The sequence below is a fragment of the Tursiops truncatus genome, chromosome 7, assembly GCF_011762595.2.
Source record: "Tursiops truncatus isolate mTurTru1 chromosome 7, mTurTru1.mat.Y, whole genome shotgun sequence".
Classification (NCBI taxonomy): domain Eukaryota; kingdom Metazoa; phylum Chordata; class Mammalia; order Artiodactyla; family Delphinidae; genus Tursiops; species Tursiops truncatus.
The window spans coordinates 61,669,745-61,694,387 of NC_047040.1; the positions used below are offsets into that span (position 1 = coordinate 61,669,745).

At 40.2% G+C, this 24,643-nt stretch overlaps 1 protein-coding gene across 1 annotated transcript in view; it reads right to left on the reverse strand.

Annotated features, from left to right (window-relative positions):
- The window catches only part of MYO3B (myosin IIIB), a 399,378-nt gene that overhangs the window by 163,917 nt on the left and 210,818 nt on the right, over positions 1 to 24,643 (reverse strand). Inside the window, exon 23 of the mRNA XM_073806955.1 lies at positions 24,298 to 24,427. Coding sequence (XP_073663056.1) covers positions 24,298 to 24,427 — 130 coding nt within the window. The remainder of the gene's footprint in view (positions 1 to 24,297; positions 24,428 to 24,643) is intronic.

Below are 24,643 nucleotides of genomic sequence, written 5' to 3' on the forward strand. Positions count from 1 at the left end.
GAGACAAGTGGTCTGAAGACAGAGCTGAAACTTTTAAAAGATGGCAATTTCCTGCCTGCTTCAGAGGATTTTCAGCTCTTGGAAAGCACCCAGCACCCATGATTTCAGTTGCCTCTTAAGAATTGCCCAAGATGATGGGTTGCTGTTTTAAATAATCATGATTGGAACTTGACTTCCCTCTGCTGCCCCCTCTGGGATTAAAAGATTGGTTGCAGGGTTCTGGTGGTAACTGCTGGTGGGCATTTGTTTGGGAAATTTTCTGTAACACAAGAAATAGGCTAATAAACGACTGCAAAGCAACGCTGAAAAGTAAAAGGCTTGTGTCAAATGCTACTCAAAAGGAGCTGCAAAGAAAACATCCAATGCTTCAGCTATTCTGTTACCAGATTATCTGAGTAGACCTGAGAACTAGAATGTTGTACCCTACAGTAAGCTTGGATACTGAACACCAAAATCACACCTTCCTGTCTACATGAGAATGACCTTATGTTATTCCAGTCTCCATTAGCATGAATTTCTTCTTCCAGGAGTGTCCTGCCTAGATTGTTCATGGTTTGACTGTTCATTACAAGAACTGCCCGAAAGACCAAAGACTCATTAACTCTTTAATGGAAAATGTCCAAAGACAGTTTAAGCCCTATGATTCTATGAATCCCTTGTTTTAAATAAGCCTCACTTTGTTGTTTCCACCAATCATGGACTGGTTGTATTGTGTATGATCTTTACACAATCCTAATCATGCCCTCTCACTTAGAAAGACCCGCCTTAAATCAAACTTGATCTCTCAACAAATTCTGACCCTGCCTTTCCTTCTCCAAGACACTGCCAAAGCTTTGAGAGGTGGTGGTCTCCCTTAATGCGGTGAGCAATGAACTCCACTTTGTCTAATCAACAGGCAGTGTGAGTAATGGTTAGGGAGTCACCTTGGGACAGACCTATGATGGGGTGATACTTGCAGTGAATGAAATGCTCTAATTTCAGTTAATAACACTGTACCCAATTAAAAGGCAAGGGGTTAAATTTAGTAGTTGTATAAAACATACTATAGTATTTTATATGTTTAAAAAAAACCACTTGGATACTGATCTATCCTAAATCTATATAACAAAGACTTGTTTTAGATTTGATACATTGAGGTAAATTAAAATAGTGACAAAAAATATGACACAGCTGTAGGAGGCCAAGAAAGAAAGTGTAATGTTAGGTTTTGTTCTACAGTTTTCACTTTCTCTCCTGGCATTTATCTATGGCTTTGAGTGTTAATATCAATAAATGGGCAGGGGGGAGGTGGAAGAGCTCCCAGCCCACTTAATTTCCCAAGAAAAGAACATGGATAAATTTTATATATATAGAAGGGGCTGCAGTTCTGTGGAGGGAAGAAGTAAGAGATCAGCCTGTCCTCCAGGCTGTTCCAATGAAGAAAGATACGCACATACAGCAAATGCTCTTTTCTGAATGCACAACCTAGCCTTTACCACGTATGTGGGAAATTCAATGTCCAAAAGAAACCTCTTCCTCTTTTCTGTATCTACTTTTAATTGATATTGGTCTGGAAATTTAAGGAATTTCTGTACAGTGAACACCTCTAGACTATTTGTTTGAAGGAAGCCAAACCAAGGTTTTCACTGATTTTTTTTTTTTCATTTAGAATTGGAACTACAGCTTTAAAGATTTGTGGCCCAGAGATTTCAAAATTGTAAAGCTGAGGAAAAAATAATAACTCTTTTGCTCTTTAAACTTGAAAACTCATAAACAGGATGTCATACGGCAAACAACTGTACCAAATCATCAGAAAGTGTCAAGGAGGCAATCAGGCTTCCCCTTCTTAACTCAGTCAACAGTGGAGCTGAGGCTCTCCCTGCATTTTATTGCCACATTGGTAGAAGCTGCCAGTTCAGCCTATCTTAATAAAGATAGAGCTAGTTTTGAAAAGCCCTGGGTATGGTCTGCCTTCCCCTCATGTTTTGCTTGGAGTTTACTTGGAAATAACATGGCTGCCAAGTGACATGACACGTGTTCACAAAAGTGCTGGAGCCTACACTGTTGGTATCTATCCAAGAAGACTTAACCCATTGAGAAAAAAATGAAATCCACACGTGCATATCTGCCAGCACCCACATATCACGGACACGTAAGGACTGCTTATTCCAGTCTCAGAGCGACATCCATACACAGCAGAGCAGTTTCTAGTCCAACCATGGCTAGTCCTGGACAAAACTATAATTTAGACAAAGGATATATTCAAGGTCCCCCACACGGCTTTTCACATTCCTATTCCCACTTTCAAAGGTGCAACATGGCTTTAATGCTGTGTCTCTTCCCTACCCGCAGCAACTAATTCTCCCTATTTCCTTGCCCTACCCTGGAAATCTTCCCGGCAGACTTTCCCTGTCTATGTTCCAAACCTTCAGGTTACTCTTCTTCTCTGACAACTAATCCTGATCTAATTTCTTCATGGATGGATAAATGTATTACTTCACTCAGGTGAAATGTTTACATATGAAGGGGAGCAGAATTTGTCACCCCAAAATATACCTCTTTGATAGTATTATTATTTCAGGCTGATTACTTTTAAGAAACAGCTGTCACAGGAGAAACTCTGAAAACTGAGTAGAAATTACCCTTTTGTAAAAAATTTTTGGAGGGCAAAAACATGGAAAAGGAAGGCTTTATTAAGACATCATAAGCTACTGGTGGGACCATGGACAAAAGCTTAGCTAATTTTGCTCTTCCAGTGGCCTTTAGGTAGATACTCATCCAACTGTGTGGCCAAAGGTGAATGGTTTGGATACAAGCCACTGGAGGACTCATACCTGTTAGTTACTACAAGTGTTAATGGGGCCACAGTCTTGAGTAAAATCTCATACGGGTCAGGTTGTTGCAACACAGGGAACTCACATTCCATAGTCCAAGACTAGAATCCTAAATAAAATGCCAAGGCAAGAGAGAATAAACTGATTACTACAGATAAAAAATCTCTCCCTAAAAGCTCTGCTCAACACACCTTATCTATTCATGGTGGGTCAGTTATAGATTTCCCTGTGTAAAGCGTAACATTATGTTTCCTTGTGTTTTCAGTTAAGACTGAGAAAGCCACACAGGGCTTCAGAAACAAGAGGCTGTTAACTTCACATTTTGCAGAATGATGACTGAGTGCTTGGAATTATAAGTGCTTCTTTAGTTCTCCCTCTTTAGCCTAGAAGCAATGAAAAGAACATGACTTAAAATTGAGAAACCTGAATTCTTATCCCAGGCCTGCCATTGACTTCAGATCACTTCTATGACTCACCTGTGCTACACATCAAATGAGAAGTTTGAGTAGATTAGTGGTCCTCCACTCATGTGCATTTTGCCATGGCATCCATGAAACAAACCCTCTGTGCTATGCAGCTGCATCTAGATCAATGTCAGGCAATGTGGTGTAAGAGGGGTGGACTCTTGCGAGAGGGAACTACAAGGAACAGTGTAATGTTGACCTAGTACCAAAAAAAGACTGCATGACATCTGTGGCCAGGACACGTGAGAACTTTACCTAGGCTGTAGATTAGAGAGCTGGTCAGGGTAGTAAAAAATATTGTTTGAAAAGCAACATTAGGGAAAAAAATTGCAAAAGGCACATCTGATAATGGACTGTTATCCAAAATACACAAAGAACTCTTGAAATTCAACAGTTAGAAAACAAACAACCTGATTTTAAAATGGACCAAATACTTTAACAGACACCTCACCAAAGAAGATACACAGATGGCAAATAACCACATGAAAAGATGCTCCACATTATATCATCAGGGAAATGCAAATTAAAACGAGATACCATTACACACCTATTAAAATAGCCAACATCCAGAACACTGACATCATCAAATGCTGCCAAGGATGTGGAGCAAGGGGAACTCTCATTCATTGCTGGTGGGAGTGCAAAATGGTGCAGCCACTTTGGAAGACAGTTTGGTGGTTTCTTACAAAAATAAACATACTCTGACATATGATCCAGCCATCACGCTCCTTGGTATTTACCCAAAGGAGTTGAAAACATGTCTGCACAGAAATCCCTGTTGCCAAAAATTGGAAGCAACCAACATGTCAGTAGGTGAAGAGATAAATAAATTGAGTTACATCCAGACAATGGATTATTTAGTGCTAAAAAAATGAGCTATGAAATCATGAAAAGACATGGAAGAACCTTAAATGTATATTACTAAGTGAAAAAAGTCATCTGAAAAGGCTACATACTGTATTATTCCAAGTGGAAAAGGCAAAACAATGGAGATAATAAAAAGATCATGGATCCAGGGAAGAGATGAATAGGCAAGGCACAGAAGATTTTAAGGAAAGTGAAAATACTCTGTATGACTCTATAATGATGAATATGTCATTATACCTTTGTCCAATCCCACAGAACGTACAACACCAAGAGTGAAGCATAATGTAAACCATAATGGATTTGGAGTGATGATGATGTGTCAATGTAGATTCATCAACTGTAATAAATGTGCCACTCTGGTGGGGGATGGTAATACTGGGGGAGGCTGTGCAAGTAGTGGCAAAGGGGATATGGGAAATCTCTGTACTTTCCTCTCGATTTTGCTGAGAACCTAAAACTGTTCTAAAACCTAGAGTCTTTTTTTTTTTTTTTTAAATAAAAAAGCAACATCAAGCTGACCAACAAGCACATGAGTAAGAGTAGTATCTGTGGATGCAAACTGGAGTAAAAAAGGTTGAATAGTGCTGGGCTTCCATTCAGGTCCAAAGGTCTATCTAAGGCTGTGAAATACATTTTAAGAGATTGCTGAGGTGGAGGAAATAAGAAAGAACAAAATAAAGAGGATAAAACTAAAATCTGCATGATGTGTTCTTTCTTCACAGTTTGGCAGGCAACGGAAGGGGGGAGGACGGTGATGACAATGTGGCTTAGATAAACGGAGGAAGCCTAAGTAATGATTTGATGGAGGCCTGGATATTTAATTTGCCAACGTTCTCTTCACAGCTGCTCACCATGAGCAGCTAACAATGGCTCGGTTTCTGTCATCTCTTTCTAGTTACTCCTCCTCCTTCCCTTGCTATTGTGACTGAAGTAAGCTTATTCAGATCTCTAATTTGTGTATCATTCTTCTTCCTTAGCACATGAGCGAGGGGGCAGAGGTATAGGTTTTTGCTCCCCACCAACAATGTTTTTAAGATTAAGTAATTCAAGGTGATAGGGACAGAGTAAAGGAACAAAGTACGTGTTTAAATAGTTAATCCCACTAGTGGATTGTAAGTAGAGAAAAAAAGTATAGGAGACCCCTGTAAGTTAATGATCACTCAAGAAAGCAGGCTTGCTTAGCAACAAAACCATGCAACAGAAGCATGAGACATACCCCCAAACAATATGGAGGAATGAGACCCACATCCTGCCCAGTGAGGTAAGTTAATGATTCCTAGGACATGCTCCTCTGCATGCACTAAAAACAAAATTATAGGGAAAGATGACGTTATACTAAAACCTGAAATGATTTACCATATTTTAGTATATATTAGTGACTTCTGGGCCATTTCCATAGCGCCATGACAGTCCCAGTTTGACCATGGAGGGACAAAATACTCCCCTGCCCGATGTGGAGGAAGAGCTGATGATGGAAGCCTGAAGTCTACTCAAGAATGAAAAAAAAAGGTGGTCTTTTCCCACTCCCCACTTTTCCTTTGATTATAAAACTGTAGCCCACTAATTTCTTGGGTGGCACTCCCTTGCCTGCCTGCTCGTATCTCTCACAAGTGTCCTATACTAATAAACTCCTTCCTTACCTGTCACTCTGCCTCTTGCTGACTTCTTTCTGCACCAACATCTTCATAATATGTATTCTCTTAGTAAAAAATTACGATTCTTTCAGTTTGCATATTAGCAAGTATCAATCATTTTGAAAAGCTGGGTACTAATATGAATGCAATCATCACTTATATAAACTTTTTGATTGAGATTCTGAAAGCATTCAAGGTTAACTTCTGATCTGTAGGTATCCAAGTATAATTTTCCCACTTACCAATTCTTTTGCTTTCTTTCAAGGAATGACTATTTCATATCACCTAGCGCCTTTTTAAAGGACCTAGTCTGAACATTCAGGTGTATATCTTTGAGAAAAAATGTAGCAGCTTAAGAATCCAGAAAAAAAGGACAGGCATACTGAGAAATGCAACACTCTATAGGAAGCAAAGCTTATAACATGCCTAACTGGCCAGCGTGACTCACATCTGAGCTACACTGCCACAGGTTTTCTTGGACACAAACACACCCACATATTTCTCTCTTTTCTCTCTTCTCTTCTTTCTCTCTCCCTCTCTCTCTCTCTCTCAGATTTGTGTTTTTACCAGTTCATAAAATGGCATTGACCAGAAAGATTCTTCTACTGAACCTGATATGTGTCATGGTGTTGAAGGATGCAGTTAATGTAAGTTTTATTTCGTAAGTACAGACATTGCTTTTTTGAGAACTTGGCTTTATAGAACTGTGGCATAGCATCCAGAATAACTCCTCGATTTCCAAATCTTCCTAAATTAAAGTCTTATCCTGAAGACTTGGGATGCAATTAATTACTGACTTTTCTTTTAAAGAAAAGACCCTATTGAGAATAAAGGCCAACAAAAAAGATTCCTCTGATGAAGGAACTCTACAAGCATCACAATTCTGTGCTAATTCTAGAGGCTGCAGTTTTTTAGTGCACTGAGCCCTTTTGAGTCCTTTTAAATCAATGAGCCCTTGTGTCTGAGCCCTATTGAGTCTTTTTAAATCAATGCAAATATTTTACCTTCTATTGGTATTTATCTTTAGAAATGCTTTGTTTCCTTATATAGGTCACATGGTTTCTGAAGTCAGGCACTAAGAATTTCTATTCCCATTCATTAATTCAAAAAATATTTCTTTAGCACCTGCTAGAAGATTTGTGAAGTGCCCTACATATAGTAGATGCTGAAAAAAAAAAAAAGTTTATTGAAGATGCTCCAATGCACCAGAACAACATTTAAGATGATTTCTCCCCTTGCCTTCTTTTTTTAAAAAAATTTTATTGGAGTGTAGTTGACTTACAATGTTGTGTTAGTTTTAGGTGTACAGCAAAGTGAATCAGTTATATATATAGAGAGAATGGAGATATATATATATATCTATATATATATAGATATATATATATATCTCCATTCTTTTTCTGATTCTTTTCCCATATAGGTTATTACAGAATATTGAGTAGAGTTCCCTGTGCTATACAGTAGGTCCTTACTAGTTATCTATTTTATATACAGTAGATCCTTGCCTTCTATGGATGGATCACATCTACCATCTCTTGGAAAACTTCAGTTTCACAGATTCTTCTTTCAGTCATCCAAGAACACTATGGCTAACTATTCCAAAGAAATAGCAATTGACAGTGAACCACTCTACAGAGTTAGTGCATTCAATAGCACCATGGATGAGTAATAAGCCTGAATGAAATAGATTTAGGATTTAAATGTTTCTAGAGAATGCCTAGATGTTCCTTGATGTGACACTGAAAGCTACCCATGAAGCTAATTAACACTGTGTCTGTGACTCCTCACTGGAGTCTAAGCTCCATTAGGGCAGGCACTAAGTCCATTCTATCTACCACTTTATAGCTAGTGTTTAGCATAATTAACCTAGCACATAGTAGGCACTCAATAAATATATGTGAATGAATGAGTGAAGGAATAAATTGTGTGGCATTAAATTTTATTTAACATGACATCCAATACCCTTCTAGGAGCAAGCCCCAGCTCACCTCACTTCTCTCCACGTACCCTGAACTTTTTGCTGGTCTCTGGCCATACCACTCTCCCTTCATATTTCAGAAACTTTGCTCAAGCTATTTGAGGCCTGGATTGCAGAGGTGAAGTGGTTAAGATTGTGAGTTCTAGGGTCGAACCACCTGGGGTTTGTCTCAGCTCTGTCACTTACTTGTTAGGAGGGCTTGAATGAGTTACTTGCCTTCTAAGTATCTGGGTTTCATCATCCAGAAGGCTGGATGAATGTTTATTGAGTTTTGGGAATAAAGTGTTCCCGTTAAATTTATAGTTAACAGAGTTTCAGTGGCGAGTGGAGATGTAGATGTTGCTGGTCTAGGGGATTTGATTAGAGCCACGTGGAGCCCCTAGAGGTCCTAGTTGGCCACGGAGTTTTAGTTTAAGCTAAATCACTTGACTCAAGTTAGTGACCTTCTCTTCAGCATGTATTTTGAGATTTATAAAACGTTATTAATTAGGGGTTTCAGTTAATCAGAGTTTTATAGACTATCCAATTTTCTATTGCCTAGAACTCATTAAATGTTGGGTTGGATGACTAGAAAAGAAAGTAAATAAACTGAAGATTTAAGGTTTGAGGGTGTATTTTATTCTTTCCCGTCTATATTCTTAAGGTACTATTTTTAAAACAAAGAAATCACAAACTCTCAAAAGAAAGAAAGAGATGAAGGAAGGAAGGAAAGAAGGAAGGAAGGAAGGAAGAAAGGAGGGAGGGAGGAGTACCCACAGTACTGTATAATATTATCTACTGTATTTTAAAACAATTCATCAGAGATAAGGAAATACATGTAGAAATCCACTTATTTTGCCCTATATTTGTCCCTCTGCTCCAGATCAGCAAAGAGTTAACAATACTTAAATACTAACACTTATTGAATGTCTACAATGTAGTAGATACTATGCTAAGTGTATAGAATGAATTATTTAATACAACACTGTGAGCCATGTCCCCAGTTCACCAAGAAAGGAAATGGCGGCAAAGAGTATACAAGCCTATGGCCTGAGGTCAGATATCTGCTGTGCAGGGCACTGAGCAGTGATGTTGAGAGAGCCCATCAACTCGGATGGCCTAATTAAAGACTCTGTGGTTGTTTCAGGGTTTCTGGCCACATTCAAAGGAAACCACTGAGTAACTGAGGGAACTGCTGCCTGATCAAACTGATTGAACCCAACTGATTTTAGATGATGTCTGAATTTTTTAGTCATTTACATACCAAACCAGGTGAACGGCACACAGTTCCCATTGATTACCCAGCAATCACTATCCTTGTGGCTAAGCCAAACCTAATCATCTGGAAAACAGTTGATCTGGGTTTTGTGTAACTAGAACTGTCCTTGTGAAACGTAAAGAATGGAACCACTCTACTAAATGCAAACCTTAATAAAATCTTAGCGCTCCTCTCCCACTTCCAACTCTCCAATAAAGTTAAGTGACATTTTATTTAGTTTACTGACATCTCACATGTGCGAGCCAGTAAAGTTCACAATTGTTACTCCACACAGCTGTGGTTTACAGCTTCTCTTCGCACACAACACGCTGGCACCAGAGCAAAATGATTAACTTTTATATGCTTCTAACATATGGACCAGACTGTTAGAAGCTGGTCTTGTGTTCTAAAGAGAAAAATAGTTTTTATTAACATGACCCAAATTCCTGGGGAAAAAAGCATTAAGTTGTGATCCATCTCTAAGTAGAGAGATTATAATTATGATGGCTTTGTTTCTAATTCACTTTATTTGAAGTGCCTGGAGTTACCTTTTAGTAAGGTGGGGAGGGGGGAGGATGGCCTGAAAGCCCCATGATAAAGAGATTTTGTAGTGGGATGAATTAATAAACCGTAAATGGCCTTGAGACTTTTCCTCAATATGAGCTATGAAATAAATGCAAAGAACCTTTCATCTTAAATGGGAACATATTTCTTCTCTATGAATAAGAAGGATTCTGGTGAGAGAAGAAGAATTTGTTTTTCTTGCATTTCTGACCATTTGAAAAGTCAAAGCTGCCATATTTGCTGTACTTGACAAGATCATTAAAGAAATAAAATAAAATGGCCCTCAACTGTACTGCTACTTAAAAATAAAACGTACGTTCACTGTCACACTTAGGAGCTATGAAAAAAGTATTAAAATGTGCTGAGGAAAGATAGTGGATCTGATTCATAACAGATACTTTCCCAATATTAGAGCCATTATTACAACTCATTAGTGAACGTTATTTTAGTTTTTGTCTTTCAAGGACACAGCAGCAACAGGGTCCCTAGAGCTAGGAAAGCATGAAGAACTTTTGGAAATGGATTTAAGATCCACACTGGAAGACTGCCCTGGAAAAGAAAGACTCAGGGAGAAAATTTTCTGATCAGCAATGCCTCAGTAAGTCCCACTTGACTCTTGACCCTCAAGATGCTTTTCGCAAAAAAGCATCTTACTGGTTTCAGAAGCCCTGTACAGGAGAGCCATCTCTTGGTATTTCTGCAGTAAAGATGCTTATGGAATTTCATACCTAGTATTCCCCATGCTTTTTGACCATAGAAATCTCTTCTTTACCTCACACTTCATCACATCCCACAAACCTAGAGTTTCATGAAACACGCTTGGGAAAACACTGCTCTTGATACTGATGATATGGGACCTTTCTATCTCTGCAAAGAGAACCAAGGGAACTTTCCACAAGCCTGTGCTGGAACTCTGCAAATCCAGAACACCAACTTTTCTCACATACTGGGAAATAGGCTGAAGTCTGAATGCAGTAAAATATTATTTTATGAAGAAAGAAGAATTTATTTTCTTTGGAAGGACCAGCAAGAAGGGCTCTTTGGCATTTCTGCAATTCTCTTTGAGAGCAGGAATGAGGCACATCTGTGGCTAGGGCAGCGATTCTCTGTAGCCACCATGTTATTCAACGTGGTAGCTGCAGAACACATGAAATGTGGTTAGTCCAAACTAGATGTGCCGTAAGTAAAAAATACACACCAGATTTCAAAGACTTAGTTTAAAAAAAGAAAAAAGGTACGATATCTCAATAATTTTTATATTGATTACTTGTTGAATGATAATATTTTTGATATGTTGAGTAAAGATATATTAGTAAAAGTAATGTTGTCTGTGCTGTAGACTAAATGTTTGTGTTCCCCACCCCCTACAAATTCATATGCTAAATCTTAACCCCCAACGTGATGGTATTCGGAGGTAAGGCCTTTGGGAGTTAAGTGATTCATGAAGGCAGAGCCCTTATCAATGGGATTAGTGTCCTAATGAAAGAGACCCCTGAGAGCTCCCTCACCCCTTCTGCCATCTGAGGACACAGTGAAAAGACAGCCAACTATGGACCAGGAAATGGTCCCTCACCAGGCATCAAATCTGTTGGTGCCTTGATCTTGAACTTCCCAGCCTCCAGAACGGTGAGAAATAAATTTCTGTTGTTTATTAGCCACGCAGTCTGTGGTATTGTGTTATAGCAGCCCAATGGTCTAAGACAACCTGCTTCTTTTTACTTTTGAAAATGTGATGAATAGAACATTTTATATTACAGTGGACAGCACGGTGCAATAGACCAATGAACAACAGAGAGCCAGTGACAGCTCTCAAACCACAGTAACTCCAGACTGAAAGTTTGGCGTAGGGATTACTAGAGGTTGGTCTGTTTGACCTTAAGCTTCCTTCTACTTGAGAGGTTCTTCTTCACGCAAAGCCCTCACTTTGCAGATGGGAAGCTAGTTCAGAAAATTGAATTAAACCCTTTGGGTGCAAAGTACCAACCCAGGTCAAACTCAGCCTGTCTCCTGACTTATAGCCCAGGGCTCTTTATTCCACCACAGTTGACTGGGTGGAAGAAACTGCAGGTAGACGTTTTAAAAGGAAAGAAACATTCAAGCTGCTTACATTTGAACCAAAAGACAAATAAGCAAAAAAAACCCCCAGCACCTGGGGAATACAAACTCAAAACCTACAGGCATTCAGGGATTCGAGAAAACAAACCAAAACAAGAATTTCAAGAGATGAATGATCTCTTGCCTCACAACCACACCACACATACACTTTGTCCTCAACAAGCTAGCAAAGAAAATCAAAGATTCTTCTAGACAAGGGCTGAAAACCATTAACAAAGCGAGATGCGGGAAGGTGTGAAGTTTCTTCCCGGAAGGTCCAGCGGTTGCCAGGACCCTCTGCCTTCCCCTCCAGCCTGTCAAAGGGCAGAAGGGGACACTGCTCCCCCACGGAACCTCACAGAGGCAGCAGAGGTCTCTTGGCTGGTCCTCCCAGTTGGCTGTGGCAGTAATAGAAGGGAGTGTGACCACACGGGCACCCAGAGTCCCCAGGGTACCCACGTTTCTGAGTAAGTACATGGATCTTGGGCTTCCCAACAAAGTACTTACAGCACGTGCGTGTGCTGTTTGCTTCTGGGAAAGCCCACCCTGTCCACTCCACCAAGAAGGGGGCCGGCAATCAAGCTCAAATGCTAGAGATGTAGCTGTGGTTCTATCTGAGCTGCTCTGGCATCTGAGTCCTAATAGGGCTTCACGTGTGTCTCCCCAGATTCAGAATATGGAGTTCTAGGTGGAGCTCTGGATTTCACAACTTGTTGAAATAAATCTCTCATGCTGGGGGGCTCCCAGCCAGCACCATAAATAAGGATGACCCAAATACATTTCAAGTGCTCTCGAGACCACAAGGAAATTCCGTTCACAAAGTACACTCCCTGCCTGAAAAGACAGGCTCTCCTGAGCACCTCGTATGTGCAGGTGCCTCTCCAGGAGCTAGAAAGAGAATCTTACTGAATGGACAAAATCCTGTCCTCATGGAACTTACACCCCAGTGTCGCCAGGGATTTCACCCAACCCAGACCAAGAACTTCCAGGAGGAGGTGATGCTAGGGCTGAGTTTTGGAGGAAGAAAAAAGGATTAGGAGGCAGGGAAGGGGCAGGGTTGGAAGGTGTGGTGATGAGGGTGGGAGTGGGGGACAGAAGTAATCTCAGAGCAGAATTAACATGTTGTAATGGCATGGAACAGTGAAGTACTGTGAACAGTGGTGACTGTATTTTCTGTATATAAATGAAATAGAAGACATGGTCCTTGTTCTCATGAAGCTTACAGTCTTCCCAAGTAGACAAGCTGGTTGCATGAGGCACAACTGCACAGCTGGGTAGCCCGAAGTACTGAATTGCACAGCTCTGATGGTAGGTTGTTGGAGATGAGGCGCCCATGTGATTAACATTTGCTATTTTGCTCTGTTCCTGAGACAAGAATCTGACTCTCACCCACCCTGGGCTGGTGCTGGGAGGAATCCTCAGCTCGTGATGGAATCTGCCAGCCTCCCAGGGTCACACCTACAGAAAGCTTTGTGGTTCTCTGCTGTGCCTCGAGCACGAAATCAGCATAATGAGGCATCTCAGTTCACTGGGGATAAACAAGAAAGGGTTCCACTTTTTCCTGTAACTTCCCCACCCCTGCTGACCCCTCACCTTTCTGTGAGGATGGCAGCTCCATTAACTATGTTTAAGCCCATTTCACAGATTTTCAGATATTTTCTGTTATTAAAGATTACTTTTGGTTTTGAAGATTCTTTCTTATTTATTTTTCACCTTTAATATCATCTCAAGTCAAAGCTCTTTTTCCCACTGTTCCTTTCCCTCCAGGCTGGATTGATACCATCATGGCCTGAAGCAGTCTTCTCTCTCACCCCTCTGCTCTGGGCTAGCTGCTCTGGCGTGGGAGGGGGAGGAAGGAAAAAGGCGAGGGCCGAGCTCTCTTTCTCAGACTGGGTGAGGCTGCAAACCCTCTCTGGCTGGACACAACAGTCCCTGGGCTTAATGGGGAAAGGCGGTGGCCCCATACGGCCCCCTGGTAAGGGGGCTCATATGGAACAGCTCCCTCAGCAATTAGGGATCTGTTAGGGGCTGAACTGTAGTCCCCCCTTCCCTGACCATATTCATATGTTGAAGTCCTAATGCCCAGTACCTCAGAAGGTGACCATATTTGGAGATAGGACCTGGTTCTCTCTAGTTAGTCTTTAACACCCTGTTCAAGTTTTTCTTTCTTACTCTGAAGCTGTTCCCTTCAGGAGCCCCTCACCGTTTACCCACCCTGCTTCCCTCCCTCTGCCCTGAGTCCTTTCCTCCCTATCCTGTTCACTTGCTCATCCCACTTCCACCTCCCTCTCCTTTCCAGGGCTGCAGACCCTGGCGTAGAATGCCTCATTACACCAGGCTTTACATTTAATTTTTCTCTAGTCTCCTATTTAAAAAAAAAAAAAAAATCTCTTCCAAGAAACCTTTCTTAGTTAAAAGAACTTTCTCCACATTGAACCATGATATTTCCATGACTTTTCCTTCTACTGATAGTTTTACTTGTATAGATACAGTGCTTATATTGCCCCCATTTATTGATTTACATGCCTGTTGTGCATCCCTTAAACATTTTAGGATTTGGCTCTGTTTATCTGTCACTGACTATTCTGACTGGGATTTTCTTTTATTCCTTCTAGAAGGCACCAGATCTAGAAGGATGATAAATACGTATTGGTTGTTGACTGAGATGCACTTCCAAATTAGAAGAAAGAGGCAGGCCTCTGTACAAGGAGGAACTGACTTGCCAGGCTCCCTGACAGAGTTGGCTCATTCGCGCCTCTCCCTTTCAGGAAGAGCAGAGCACTGTCCATGTCTGTGACCTGGAACTTTGTCACTGAGAGTCAGCTCATCTTGCCAGACTCGTGTGCTGAACTGCCAGGATGCAGGAGCAGCCATCAGTGGAAAATGAAAACTCTTAGAGATGGTTACAAAAAGGCACCCCCTTAAGAGCTTAATGCCGTTAATTTGGGGAGTTACAGAATCAGGATCAGACCATCCACAGCAAGGATTTCAGCAGTGAAGGTGTTACTGAGCTTTGCAGCTACAGGGCGGGGACTCGTCTTGCCTCCACTCCCCATCCAAATAAAAAGGGGAACCAACGGAAGTCAAGGCAGAGAAAATTTACTGTTGATTTTTACTGCAAATCAAATTCCAAGGGAGAAACCTGAGAGTCCTGAGACAGAAGAGGGCAACAGAGACAAAATTCATTTCCAGATTCTGAAGCAAAACCAGACTTTGAGGCTCAGAGAATATCCCCTCCGTGGTATTCTTGTTTTCTCTAGTTTCTCCCAAGTTCCTAACTCCTTTAAAACCCCACACTCCTATTTGGAAGTCAGAATTCATGATTCAAAGACAGAAATGGATTTTTCAAGTTCCTTTTGAAACCCCCTCTTCTCTTTCCTCCCCTGAGCTTTTTGAACTCTTCTCTAGTTTACTTGTAGCAAGTGGAACATTCCCCCAACAGGAAAATAGGCCATGAAACCTTCTTATAACATCTTTCCTTTTAATGTTTTTCTACCTCCACCATTCAGTTTGAAAAGTCCCAGCTGAAGGGTTGGAAAGCAGTGTTGCTGCCACATCCAATTTTCACATATAAAGTCTTCAGAGAATCTCCTATTAATAGGAAGGATCACAAAGAAAATTTTGACATGTCTGAAGTGGTCAAAGAGTGGTCGCAAAAGCAGAGAGGGGAACAGAGAGGATCCGTCCTGACTGCAGCTGCCTCCGTTTACCTGATGGTCACTGGGCATCTCAGAACGAGAACACACCCTTCAGGCAGAGATGTTTCCACCACCAGGCGCAGCTGGGCGCCCACAGAAACGGCTGCTGGGAAGGGAGCTGCAGCACCCTGGGAGAAGCTGACCACCCTGGACCCAAGAGCTCATGCTCCACGTTTTCCACCCTTTTCAGTGTTTGGGGATGTAGGACGTGAACAGGAAGGTGCGAACAGGAAACTTGAAAATGCCAACTGGATTACTCTCTCTGATTTTATATTACAGTTTTACACAAACATACTCAGAGGTTAATCCTCTTAACCTTGATAAGCGATTAAACCAAGGGCCAATACTTCTATTTGATATCCACCAACGAAGGGATTGTCACCCGCCCAGCAGTCCAGGAGAGGAGGCTGACTTTTTTCAAGGAATGTCAGCTGGAGGCTCTCTGACCCCGTGTTTGAAAGCAAAGGAGAGCAGGAGTCTGGCTACCAGGACACTTGAACTTAACTGGACAGGACATCTTAGATAAAGAAATTTAAAGTTTTTCTTTGCATTTTATGATTCTTCTCTATCCTTCGGGGAAAAGAAGTATTATTGTGAAATAGATTGCATGTGTGTAAAAGTGTACAAAATATAAACGTACAGCACAGTGAATATTACACAGCAAAGCCCATGCAGCCACCACCAAGACCAGGAGCTAAAGCACTGCCAACATCCCTTAGGGGCCTCTCCTCTCGAAATCGAGCAGCCCAACCCTGGACCTCTTTTTAAAGTTTGGGGTTAATAGCTTCCAAGGTTTCCCAACTTTGACCTTTCTCCTTCCTCTCTGTAGTTCATCCCCTAAAAGAAATTTGTAAAGTAATTGTCCATAATACGTATGCTCACTGAACTAGTGCCCTGTTTAAGTATTTAAGGGTTTGAAGTAGGATAAATAAAAATTTAAAAAACCAAGAAAATAGTTTCTCATGCACTGAAAATATTAGCATATTCTTCTCTAAAATGCTAGGATGCATGGGACCTTGCTGCCAGCCACAATGCTGAGATGGACAGCTACATCGCCCTTCCTAAAGGGTAAGTGCTGGAAACAAGTATTTGCATTATTAGCAAAAATAATACAACCTACTTCTGTCCAGGTTTTCCCACTTGCAAAGGCTGTAATACAGGGACTTCCCTGGTGGTGCAGCAGTTAAGAATCCTCCTGCCAATGCAAGGTTCACGGGTTTGAGCCCTGGTCCGGGAAGATCTCACGTGCCGCAGACCAACTAAGCCCATGCACCACAACTACTGAGCCTGTGCTCTACAGCCCGTAAGCCACAACTACTGAAGCCTGCATGCCTAGAGCCCGTGCTCCGCAACAAAGAGAAGCCACCACAATGAGAAGCCCATGCACAACAACGAAGAGTAGCCCCTGCTCACCACAACTGGGGAAAGCCCATGCACAGCAATGAAGACCCAACACAGCCAAAAATAAATAAATAAATTAATAATAATAATTAAAAGGCTATAATATAATAAAACCAAAAAACATAGAATGTGGAGCTTTTAACCTTTAGAAGTTTAATTAATATTCTGACCTTCAACATAGGACACACAGTCTCTTTAAAACTGAAGTCTGAAAGCAAATATCGTCATAAGGAGAGAAATTAGTGCCCAATTCTAGATGGAAAGTGATGGTAAAACAAAGTTCCAGTTGGACAAGTCTCTTAGATAGCCTCATCCACCAGAGGGCAGAGAGCAGAAGCAAGAAGAACTACAATCCTGCAGCCTGTGGAACAAAAACCACATTCACAGAAAGACAGACAAGATGAAAGGCAGAGGGCTATGTACCAGATGAAGGAACAAGAAAAAACCCCAGAAAAACAACTAGACAAGATGAAAGGCAGAGGGCTATGTACCAGATGAAGGAACAAGAAAAAACCCCAGAAAAACAACTAAATGAAGTAGAGATAGGCAACCTTCCAAAAAAGGAATTCAGAATAATGATAGTGAAGATGATCCAGGACCTTGGAAAAAGAATGGAGGCAGAGATCAAGAAGATGCAAGAAATATTTAACAAAGACCTAGAAGAATTAAAGAACAAACAAACAGAGATGAACAATACAATAACTGAAATGAAAACTACACTAGAAGGAATCAATAGCAGAATAACTGAGGCAGAAGAACGGATAAGTGACCTGGAAGACAGAATGGTGGAATTCACTGCTGCAGAACAGAATAAAGAAAAACAGAATGAAAAGAAATGAAGACAGCCTAAGAGACCTCTGGGACAACATTAAACACAACAACTTTCGCATTATCGGGGTCTCAGAAGGAGAAGAGAGAGAGAAAGGACCAGACAAAATATTTGAAGGGATTAGAGTCAAAAACTTCCCTGACATGGGAAAGGAAATAGCCACCCAAGTCCAGGAAGTGCACAGAGTCCCATACAGGATAAACCCAAGGAGAATCACACCAAGACACATAGTAATCAAATTGGCAAAAATTAAAGACAAAGAAAAATTATTGAAAGCAGCAAGGGAAAAATGGCAAATAACATACAAGGGAACTCCCATAAGGTTAACAGCTGATTTTTCGGCAGAAACTCTACAAGCCAGAACGGAGTGGCATGATATACTTAAAGTGATGAAAGGGAAGAACCTACAACCAATATTACTCTACCCGGCAACGATCTCATTCAGATTCGATGGAGAAATCAAAAGCTTTACAGACAAGCAAAACCTAAGAGAATTCAGCACCACCAAAGCAGCTCTACAACAAATGCTAAAGGAACTTCTCTAAGTCAGAAACACAAGAGAAAAAAAGGAGCTACAAAAACAAACCCAAAACAATTAAGAAAATGGTCACAGGAACATACATATCGATAATTACCTTAAACGTGAATGAATTAAATGCTCCAACCCAAAGGCACAGGCGTGCTGAATGGATACAAAAACAAAACCCATATATATGCTGTCTACAAGAGACCCACTTCAGACCTAGGGACACATACAGACTGAAAGTGAGGGGATGGAAAAAGATATTCCGTGCAAATGGAAATCAAAAGAAAGCTGGAGTAGCAATACTCATATCAGATAAAATAGACTTTAAAATAAAGAATGTTACAAGAGACAAGGAAGGACACTACGTAATGATCAAGGGATCAATCCAAGAAGAAGATATAACAATTATAAATATATATGCACTCAACATAGGAGCACCTCAATACATAAGGCAACTGCTAACAGCTATAAAAAAGGAAATCGACAGTAACACAATAATAGTGGGGGACTTTAACACCTCACTTACACCAATGGACAGATCATCCAAAATGAAAATATATAAGGAAACAGAAGCTTTAAATGACACAATAGACCAGATAGATTTAATTGATATTTATAGGACATTCCATCCCAAAACAGCAGATTACACTTTCTTCTCAAGTGCACATAGAACATTCTCCAGGATAGATCACATCTTGGGTCACCAATCAAACCTCAGTAAATATAAGAAAACTGAAATCATATCAAGCATCTTTTCTGACCACAACGCTATGAGATTAGAAATAAATTACAGGGAAAAATCATTAAAAACACAAACACATGGAGGCTAAACAATACGTTACTAAATAACCAAGAGGTCATTGAAGAAATCAAAGAGGAAATCAAAAAATACCTAAAGACAAATGACAATGAAAACATGACAATCCAAAACCTATGGGATGCAGCAAAAGCAGTTCTAAGAGGGAAGTTTATAGCAATCCAATCCTACCTCAAGAAACAAGAAAAATCTCAAAACAACAATCTAACCTTACACCTAAAGGAACTAGAGAAAGAAGAACAAACAAAACACAAAGTTAGCAGAAGCAAAGAAATCATAAAGATCAGAGAAGAAATAAATGAAAAAGAAACAAGAAAACAATAGCAAAGATCAATATAACTAAAAGCCGGTTCTTTGAGAAGATAAACAAAATTGATAAACCATTAACCAGACTCATCAAGAAAAAGAGGGAGAGGACTCAAATCAATAAAATTAGAAATGAAAAAGGAGAAATTACAACAGACACTGCAGAAATACAAAGCATCCTAAGACACTACTACAAGCAACTCTATGCCAATAAAATGGACAACCTGGAAGAAATAGACAAATACTTAGAAAGGTATAACCTTCCAAGACTGAACCAGGAAGAAACAGAAAATATGAACAGACCAATCACAAGTAATGAAATTGAAACTGTGATTAAAAATCTTCCAACAAACAAAAGTCCAGGACCAGATGGCTTCACAGGTGAATTCTATCAAACATTTAGAGAAGAACTAACACCCATCCTTCTCAAAGTCCTCCAGAAAACTGCAGAGGAAGGAACACTCCCAAACTCATTCTATGAGGCTACCATCACCCTGATACCAAAACCAGACAAAGATACTACAAAAAAAGAAAATTACAGACCAATATCACGGATGAATATAGATGCAAAAATCCTCAACAAAATACTAGCAAACAGAATCCAACAACACATTAGAAGGATCATACACCACGATCAGTGGGATTTATCCCAGGGATGCAAGGATTCTTCAATATACACAAACCAATCGGTGTGATACACCATATTAACAAACTGAAGAACAAAAACCATATGAGCATCTCAATAGATGCAGAAAAAGCTTTTGACAAAATTCAACACCAATTTATGATAAAAACTCTCCAGAAAGTGGGCATAGAGGGAACCTACCTCAACATAATAAAGGCCATATACAACAAACCCACAGCAAACACCATTCTCAATGGTGAAAAACTGAAAGCGTGTCCTCTAAGATCAGGAAAAAGAAAAGGATGTCCACTCTCGCCACTATTATTCAACATAGTTTTGGAAGTCCTAGCCATGGCAATCAGAGAAGAAAAAGAAATAAAAGGAATACAAATAGGAAAACAAGACGTAAAACTGTCACTGTCTGCAGATGACATGATACTATACATAGAGAATCCTAAAGATGCCACCAGAAAACTAGCAGAGCTAATTAATGAATTTGGTAAAGTTGCAGCATACAAAATTAATGCACAGAAATCTCTTGCATTCCTATACTCTAATGATAAAAAATCTGAAAGAGAAATTAAGGAAACACTCCCATTTACCTTTGCAACAAAATGAATAAAATACCTAGGAATAAACCTACCTAGGGAGACAAAAGACCTGTATGCAGAAAACTATAAGACACTGATGAAAGAAATTAAAGATGATACCAACAGATGGAGAGATATACCATGTTCTTGGATTGGAAGAATCAACATTGTGAAAATGACTATACTACCCAAAGCATTCTACAGATTCAATGCAATCCCTATCAAACTACCAATGGCATTTTTTACAGAACTAGGACAAAAAATCTTAAAATTTGTATGGAGACACAAAAGACCCGAGTAGCCAAAGCAGTCTTGAAGGAAAAAAACGGATCTGGAGGAATCAGACGCCCTGACGTCAGACTACACTACAAAGCTACAGTCAACAAGACATGGTAGTGGCACAAAAACAGAAACATACATCAATGGAACAAGATAGAAAGCCCAGAGATAAACCCACGCACCTATGGTCAACTAATCTATGACAAAGGAGGCAAGGATATACAATGGAGAAAGGACTGTCTCTTCAATAAGTGGTGCTGGGAAAACTGGACAGCTACATGTAAAAGAGTTAAATTAGAACACTTCCTAACACCATACACAAAAATAAACTCAAAATGGATTTGAGACCTAAATGTAAGGCCAGACACTATAAAACTCTTAGAGGAAAACATAGGAAGAACACTCTTTGACATAAATCACAGCAAGATCTTTTTTGATCCACCTCCTAGAGTAACGGAAATAAAACCAAAAATAAACAAATGGGACCTAATGAAACTTAAAGCTTTTGCACAGCAAAGGAAACCATAAACAAGACGAAAAGACAACCCTCAGAATGGGAGAACATATTTGCAAACAAATCAGTGGACAAAGGATTAATCTCCAAAATATATAAACAACTCATGCAGCTCAATATTAAAGAAACAAACAACCCAATCCAAAAATGGGCAGAAGACCTAAATAGACATTTCTCCAAAGAAGACATACAGATGGCCATGAAGCACATGAAAAGCTGCTCAACATCACTAATTATTAGAGAAATGCAAATCAAAACTACAAGTTATCACCTCACACCAGTTAGAATGGGCATCATCAGAAAATCTACAAACAACAAATGCTGGGGAGGGTGTGGAGAAAAGGGAACCCTCTTGCACTGTTGGTGGGAATGTAAACTGATACAGTCGCTATGGAGAACAGTATGGAGGTTCCTTAAAAACTAAAAATAGAATTACCATATGATCCAGCAATCCCACTACTGGGCATATACCCAAAGAAAACCATAATTCAAAAAGACACATGCACCCCAATGTTCATTGCAGCACTATTTACAATAGCCAGGTCATGGAAGCAACCTAAATGTCCATCAAAAGACGAATGGAAAAAGAAGATGTGGTAATATATACAATGGAATATTACTCAGCCATAAAAAGGAACGAAATTGGGTAATTTGTTGAGACATGGATGGATCTAGAGACTGTCATACAGAATGAAGTAAGTCAGAAAGAAAAAAACAAATATCATATATTAACGCATGTATGTGGAACCTAGAAAAATGGTACAGATGAACCGGTTTGCAGGGCAGAAGTTGAGACACAAATGTAGAGAACAAACATATGGACACCAAGGGGGGGAAAGCCGCGGGGGGTGGGGGTGGGATGAATTGGGTGATTGGGATTGACATATATACAGTGATGTGTATAAAACTGATGACTAATAAGAACCTGCTGTATAAAAAAAGAAATAAAATTAAGTATTAAAAAAAAAAAGTTCCAGTTGCTTTTAGGGCAAAGCCACATTATCTTTATCTGTTTAATCCCCTTTACTGCCTATACAGTGCCTTATTATTAGCAGCTCTTCTATAAATGTTTGTTGATTGAAGGCATTTTTCCATGAATAATTTCAGAAAAAGAAAACAGAATTATGCTTACTAGTTTTGATGTGTATTCATGGCTTCTTAATTATACTCAAAAATATAGTGGAGAAGAGAAAGTTAAGGATCTCAAAAGAAATTATTATGCATAATATACAACTCAGGAATACAAGGAAGCATGTCCGGAAAACATGTTTGTTCTAGTCTTAGTTTTCACTTTTGTTTCCTCCAGGTCATGTGGGGTGCAGTTTTAAGGCAAATGCAGAAAGAGTTATAAGACAGGAGGAAAGTTCTTTCAGAGAAAAGCAAAAATAAGAAGGGGAGGCTACCTCTTTGTTCTTCCTCCCTGGCTTTTAGGTTATCAAGGGCAACAGCAGGCTGGCTGCAGAGCCTGACCTCTTGCACAGCGCCACCCAGTGGCCTAGACTGTGAACTTGTTTTTATTTTGCCAAAGGTTGAAAAATTAGCAATTCCGAAGTTGTGAACAGATTTGACAAGTCACTACTCATATTTATGGGAGGGTATAAATGCTAACTAACAAGTCACTTGGATATATTTTATTTCAAAGAGGACATCTCCTATCAAAAATGGCCGTGTCTTTGCTTCTGCACAAGTTACCTAGTGAGTTGATACACCTGAGTGTCTGGTGAGGGAGCCACAGCTGTGCCCACAGCTGCCCACTCTCCCAGAAGTTGATAATGAATCAAATCCTGGCTGTGCCCAATGGACGTCTGGAGAAGAAGCTGGAGGGCAGCCTTCTGATGGGCACTCTACTATTTTCATTTAAAGGAGCATGTTTGAAAAAAGTTAAGAACATGGTTTCAAAGTAAAGATGAAAAAAACGTTGTAGATTATGACTTTTTTCTTAAGCAAGCTTTTCATTCCTCTGCACGCTGGTAAAATTCAGGCCTGGCAACCACACTCTTTTAGCTTGCAGAGGCCCCATGCCAGACATACTGCCAATAATTTCACGAGGGATGTGGAAAGAAAAAGAAATTATGAACAATGATACAGAGGTTTCTCTGCCTCCTTTCTTAAAAGCATATCTGCAGCTGTTTCCAGGCATAGCCTCAAAAACATAAAGCCCTTGAGAGGAGAGCTATGGGAAGATTGAGTCTGCTGCCCAACCAAAGGCAGAAGAATCCCAGAGAAATCAAAGGAGCTTGACCCAGTTAGAATCTACTTGGTGAAACAGCAAAGACCAGGATGCTCCATTTTTTGGCTCTAGCTTCCTGCTCCTGCATGAGGACTGACCGAGCAACTACACAGAGGCTGACTGTAAGTAGACAAAGGCTGTGTATATAGGCCAGTGACAGACCTGTTCCAAGTAGGTTAGGAGAGCAGTGGGCTGGGGTCGATGACTAGGTGGGAAGTTGGACCAGCTGACCTCTGAGGACCCCATGATTGGATGACTTTGATTGGCCCCAGTCCCATTACTTGAAATAATACATAAATAGAAATAATCTTCCCAATAATTCTAGGAAAACTGAGATCATTCTAGAGTGTTTAGCATAAACTGACAATAACATCTGCTTTATTTATTTATTTTTTATTGGATGCACTGTGTGTCTTGCAGGATCTTAGTTCCCTGACCTGGGATCGACCCTGTGCCATCTGCAGTGGAAGTGTGGAGTCCTAACCACGGGACTGCCAGGGAATTCCCAAAATACGTTTTTATAAATGGAAGAATGAAGGAAGCAGGCAGGGAAAATGAGAAGTCTAAGAGGTGATGTTATAGAAAGTGTGTGTGTATGTGTGTGTGTGTGTGTGTGTACACACATGTATATATAGGCTGATGCTGTGCAATTAGATGCAAAAGAAACAATCACTTTCCTTTTCTTGAACTTAGCTGAATAGACTTTTATACCTGCTCAAAGTTCAAAATGTTAGTAGTGCAGCCCTGGCAGGATTTAGACACGAAATGGAAAACCCCAGCAGAGCTTGTAAAAGCATCAGATTCCAGGGCTGTCAGGGAGGTTCCAAGTACCTGTTTTGGTCAAAGGGATTGAGAAGAGTTGCTGAAGAAGCTGGTTTTCTGATGTCCTCAGTACGACAACCACATCGGCAGGGAGAGTGTCTCTGTTTTTCTCAAGAACCCCAGAAGCATCATATAATACCTGCAACACGAATAGTAAAGCACAAGTGAGCCAATACCAACCCCATCACTGGCAACACGGGCACACTGTCCGAGGTCAGTAATTAATCAACCTCTGTATAGAATTCATCTTGACACAGCCATGCTTGTAAACCCAGACCACCATATAAGGGGGGAAAATTGTAATTTTTGAGAGGCCAGTTTATCTTAACCTCTTGTTCAATTATTCTTTGAAGAA